This window comes from Echeneis naucrates, chromosome 17 (assembly GCF_900963305.1).
Source record: "Echeneis naucrates chromosome 17, fEcheNa1.1, whole genome shotgun sequence".
Classification (NCBI taxonomy): domain Eukaryota; kingdom Metazoa; phylum Chordata; class Actinopteri; order Carangiformes; family Echeneidae; genus Echeneis; species Echeneis naucrates.
The window spans coordinates 18,297,456-18,303,455 of NC_042527.1; the positions used below are offsets into that span (position 1 = coordinate 18,297,456).

The 6,000-nt window shown below is 43.1% G+C and overlaps 1 protein-coding gene across 2 annotated transcripts in view; it reads right to left on the reverse strand.

The window, feature by feature from the left end:
- Nucleotides 1-5,043, reverse strand: part of st6galnac3 (ST6 (alpha-N-acetyl-neuraminyl-2,3-beta-galactosyl-1,3)-N-acetylgalactosaminide alpha-2,6-sialyltransferase 3) — a 63,447-nt gene extending 58,404 nt beyond the window's left edge. Inside the window, exon 1 of one of the 2 annotated variants that reach the window (XM_029524664.1) lies at nt 4,818-5,043. In XM_029524664.1, coding sequence (XP_029380524.1) covers nt 4,818-4,835 — 18 coding nt within the window. In that variant the 5' untranslated portion in view covers nt 4,836-5,043. Of the gene's footprint in view, nt 1-489; nt 528-4,817 lie in introns of those variants that run through there. The other variant, XM_029524665.1, reaches the window with a different exon arrangement.
- Between the last annotated feature and the right edge of the window lie 957 nt (nt 5,044-6,000).

A 6,000-nucleotide genomic window follows, 5' to 3' on the forward strand; every position in this document is an offset into this window, starting at 1 on the left:
GGGTAGCCTGACGGCTCAAAGGGCTTTAAAGAATTGACGGGAAGTCTTTTTTAGGTGATCCAGTCAGGAAGTGGATCCTTCTAAGCTTGTGTGTTAGGAAATATGAACAGCAACCGTGTACATTTTTCCATTTTCAAAAAAAAAAAAAAAAGTTTGCACCTGTTTATGGATGACAGCCCTGCAGTGGGATCATTTAAATAGTCTGGAATAAGGATTTTTGTTTTACATCCAGAAAACAGCTAATGAGCACGGTGGAGTACGCTGGAGAAAGTTTAATGTTGTATAAACTCACTTTCACTTCCACAAAATGGTCAGAAAAGTTTAAGTATTCCGACATAAACCACTAATTACAATCTGTCACTCACTTTTCTTTGTCTCTCTTTTAAAAGAAAATGAAGCATGCTCCTGATGTGCAGTCATCCACAACCACAGCTGTTACCACAAGATAAAGCATTTGTGATTTTATCAAATTAAAAACACAAAACTCACCAGCGCTCCTCAACCGTAAAGGCTGAACTGGTCTGAACTTCCAGAGCGTTTGTCTCTGTCCTGGTGACTGATGTGTAAAAGCAAAGCAAAGACCCGTTTATGGTCGAGCTGTCACGTTTATGCTGTGTTCGTGTCACCAGTCCCCTGCTTGCAAAAAGTCTCAATTTCAGCAGTCACAGCATTTCACTGCTGAAGATAAACAGAAATATGAAATAACTCAACCTGACTACACACTCTTTAATTCACGAGACTTCGCCACATATTCTGGTTTCTTAGCAGAAATTGACTTTAATGCGTTTGATGTCGAGTTATCGGTTTGGTGTCTTGAGGTTCAGTGTCTTCTCCATGCCTCCATGATAGATTCTGTTTATCTGTAGAGGCTCGTTGGGGGCCGGAGCCTTATCTCATTTGACACTGTGCCACCCTGGAGAGGTTCGCACTCTATTACAGAAACACAGAGACCTACAGAGACAAACAACCATTCTCTCTCGTAACCAGTTTAGCCCACAAATCTCTGGACTGGGAGTTAGCTGGAGGATCTGGAGGGAACCCACGCACCCACAGGGAGAACATAAAACTCCCCAGACTCAGCGCAGGAAAGGGACTTTGATAAATGTAATGACTTCATCATGATAGTATGAAGGAATCTGTTCGGTGAATAAACTATATACTGTAAGACGAATAATGAATTGAAACACAATTGATTCCCAAATTTCTCATGTAAACTTCACACACAAGAAAGGAAACAGATAAGAGCAGCCTGTGGCAGAAGGGAAATCTGAGAATGGATTTGAAAACACTTTGAATATAAACCCGTCTCATTCAACATCCTGTCACTGCGCTGCGCTTTCTGGAAAACACTGGCAGAGCTCTTTTATCACGCTGTAACATAATCAGACGGGACGGGACGGGACGGCACAGGGAGGGAGGGCGGCGGAGAGAGATGCCATTCATCCATGAGCTCTTGAGGACTGGGACACCTAACCACATTTCCCATCGCTGTTACACATAAAGGCCCGTGTGTGTGTATGCATTGCTCCTTTGTGTGTGCGTTTCTGCTGCGTACCCATGTGAACCCGGCATCACCATCCACCCTTTGATGAGGAGCGATGGAGAGCTCATCCCGAACTGTTATGATGCGGAGCAGCGACTTTCCCTTTCCCAGCTGGAGTATCAGTTCCTCACGCATGAACTCACTCCAATTAAAACACAAGCTGACAAACAGGGGAAACCTGCACGTCAGAGCTCTCTGCTGGTCTCGCTCACCAATTAAAAATGTGAATTCAGCAGCAGAGTGCAAACGAAACTGCTCACAGTTTGTTACAACGGAGCAAGAGTGTAAGTAAGTTGAGCATTTTATGTTAAGTGAGATTTAACCAGAAAAAATGATTTTGCTCTTGCCGTCAAGATGTCAGAGACAAAAGGATCCCTAAAGGCAACAAACACACAGCGTTTTCTGCAAAGCATGCTGGGAGATTTGATTCATATTTCACCAAACGAATGGAGACCTGAAAACCTAACTCACGCTGGGCATGAAAACCTGAAGAACAGCGTAACATCATGCTATTCAGATTTTGTAGTTACAGCACGATGGTGTGATTAATCCCACCACTATCTCATTATAATCTTCAGCGTCACTGGTGCCATCAAAGCACCACAGCTACTTTACGGCCTTCACATTACAGTATACTCGATAAACAGCTCAACAAATAATGGAAAATAACAATTTTACTGACAACACATCCAAACAAGATGTAATCTCTTTGAAAATACTCCAATAGTTGAAACAGGAAGAACCTCCACTTTCCAAAAGGCATCATGGGAAAGTGAACAGCCACAAAAGTTATTTATCCATCCTCAACACAGACCAAACCATGGAGCGCTGTCCCGCCACGTTTTTTTCTCAAGGTGCCTTCATACTGGGCTGCAGAGATGCAACTGGACGAGAGAGAAATGGTGGGAAATCTCCATAAGAATGGTCCTTAATCACACTGTGAGACGCATCCACCGAGGGCCCGATTCAAGCTTTGGCAGCCAAAGACAGCCGGCGGCAAAATTCTGTCAGCGTCAGAAATGTAGGACCAGATTCTCAGTGTGTCACTGCTACAGCCCACATCTACAAAAAAAATCCAATCAGAAGATGACAGGAAATGTTGCAGAGCGCACCAGCTGGCACCATTTCTGAACATAAACACAGCAGCACACACAAACCAACAGCTTGGCACGTTTGTGTTACTTTGGCAACGAACTAAATCTGAAAAAGCGTCAGTCATACATTTATTGGTCAGTCTCTCACACACCAAGTGACCATCACACACAGTAAACTTCCACTGCTGTTGTCACACAGTCTGAACTCACAGGTTACAAACAAAAAACATGACAAGTATTTTCATGTGTTGTAATTTGGTTTAAAAACTGCTGCACCTTTTTTTTTTTTTTTTTAAATATCAATTGTCTGCAAGTACAAGAAATTAGCTGAGCGTTACGTCCCCGAAAAATGCAGGGGATGAGGGGAGTAACAAGGATGTTAGGGATTAAGGAGGAACAGACAACCCGATGGATTTTATTAATACGACGACACAACGAAGGAAGATTCTAACACAAAGGGAGCTCCTTCCACCGAGCACTATACAAGAGCTTCGGTGAAGTGAAGTGTATTACCAGATGACGGCAGGTCAAACTTTCAGGAAGCAGCTTAGTGAGGATATAAACATACAGCTCAGTATTTCCTTCAATCACTCTATATTTTCTACTCATTTTTCAGTGTATATATCTATATATCTATATAATATAAAATTTTATATATAGATATATCTATATCTATATATATATATAGCTCAAAGCTAACAGATGTGTCAGATGACAAAAACTGTCAAAACAAACCTGATATGACAGCGAAGTTTGTAAAATGGCATGTTGATGAAAGATTGTTTCCTGTCAGAGTCTCAAACTGCCCACGAGCGTGAGTGATTGTTAGTCTCCACGTGTCCAAGGGGAACCCTGCGATCGCTCAATGTCCGCTTGGACTGGCTCCCCCCCCAATGACCCTGATGTATAAACTGTATACATAATGGATGGATGGAGTCACACAAGTATCTGGGAATCACACCAGACAACATTTGACATTAATGTCAATATGGCGTCTCTGCTGGACAGTAAAGAGTCATCAACCTTACAAACCACACATGTAAGACAAAGCAGACAAAGGCTTGTCCAACAAAAATCTGATTAGCCGCCTTATTCTGATTTATCTCATAATTACCTGCCATTTTATTTCCTGAAAGATGACCTAATGAAGCTGTTTTCACCCATTTATCACACATGAATGTCAGTCTCAGAGTTTATCAGCGTGAGCTGAAAATCTTACATTTTAAAAGATTGGGCAGACACAGAAAACTACCTAAAGATGTCAACTTTACTCTGATTGATATTTCTCACCAGCAGGATAATCAATAACGGCTTTTGACAGCATTAGTTGACATAATCAGTGAAGTCAGTCACAATGTATAAAAATACCACCAGCTCTCTGGTTCAACTCTCTAAACCGTCACGATAAATTGAACATCTTTGGGTTTGAGGTTGTATCTGTGGATGTCACATTGACCTAAAGGGAATTCTTGAACTACTTTCAGACGGGCGCAGCCGTAACTAGTCCTAATGAGCGTGTAGTGTGACATATGGCCAACGTTGGCTCTCTTTTAGTAAATCTATAAAAACTTTGGTCTATATGTAAAGAGCCATGACGTAACTTTGCTATGATTTGGGGCTCTCTGACAACAGGAAGTGTTGTTGGTGTCAACATCAACGCTATAAATGTATAAAGTGAATTTGACTGGTCAGTGAATAACTTTTAGTGAACTTTCTCCTCCTGTGTGAGCAGGAGCGGGTCTGCACGTCTAAACTCCTCAAATCGTGTGTGACACCTGGCTGGCTGGCCGGCCGGCCGGCCTAAACGTGCCTGCTTCTTCTTTCCCTCCACAAGGACTGAACGCACAAACACAAACACAAGAGCCCGGCTCCTTCTGTGTCCTGCCATGGAATCGCCTTAAATTCAGAGACAAACCAAGGGAGGGTTCCTAACCTCCACTGAGCATCATCATCATCATCATCATCATCATCATCAGCTTCCTGCTCACATTTCACCTCACATCTGTTAAAATGGACACTGGCTCTAAAGACAACCACGTCAGGAGCCTCCCTGTGTGCTGCTGTCTCCCCCCAACACACACACACACACACACACACACACACACCATGTTTTTTTTTTTTAATAAATACACTGATGCCTGTGTGAGACAGTGAAAGGAACCCCCCCCACCCCCCCTTACCTTCCACATCCAGGCCATTCTTATTTCTACGCAAACAATGGTGGACGGCTGGTTTTCGCCCCAGAACGCCGTTCAGCGCGTCCCGTCTCCAAACGCACGTATTCACGCACGCATGGCGGGAGGAGAGGCGGACGCGGTGCGGTTAAATGCGGCTTTGGGCTCCATAAATATCGGAGTGTACCGTTATTCGTCTCCTCTCCTCTTTTTTTTTTTTTTTTTCTCTCCTCCTCTCACGGAGCCGATGGGACCTGGACCGACGCTGCGCTCCTACTGGCCGGCACAGACGCACAGTCCCGCCCCCGTCGGAGTCACATGACCCCCTGATTTCCTCCTGACTTGGGCTTTTTACAATGTGCCAGTGTGAGAGAAAGGGCTGGGCCATTATCTGCTCTTTTACTTCCCAAAACTATCCCAGCTGGTTCTTATTTTAATGCGAGGAAGAAAGAAGGTGGACTTTATAAAAGGTTTTACAGATAACGCTCCAAAATATTCAAAGATTCCCGGAAGAAGTGAATCTTTTGTTTTTGTGAACTATTAAGGACTGTCAACTTTAAATACATACATATTTATTTATTTTGCTATGTGAGGATGGGAGATGTTGCATTTTAAAAAAAAATGCAGGACTGATTACCATCAACCCATCTGCCCATTATTTGCTCCAATTACTCTGCAGGATCTGATTTTAGGTTTAAAGGTTCGACATCACCGGGCAAAAAAGCTGAATCTTACATATTTGAGCATTAACAGAAGAGCATTATGATTTGGAGGTGAATTTGTGGCCGACCCGAAGAGCTTTGATATAATATTCCCTGTCTTTTAGCTCCTGACAAACACTTCTGGCTCTTTGGCTGATAAATGCTCCACTTTGTTCACCAGCTAGTTTGTAACTGTGTCTGTCTGTGTTTGGGGGTAAATAAGCATGAATACGCTGAGACTGAACCAGAACTGTAAAATGCAGCGGTGTAACAGAACAATGCACCAGTGTTTTTCTTTTCTCATGCAAGAATCAAAAACAGAAGTTGTTGGGGACAAGAAATGGGAAAACAAATGAATATTTTGTGAAAACGCCCCCCTCCAGGAAAAATACAAGTCCAAGTTCCAGGTTATCTAGACTGAGATTGTGCTGCTGCTGAGTTGGACCAGCAGGGCTCCTTAAGAATGGCGAGGGACCCAGAAAACAAGG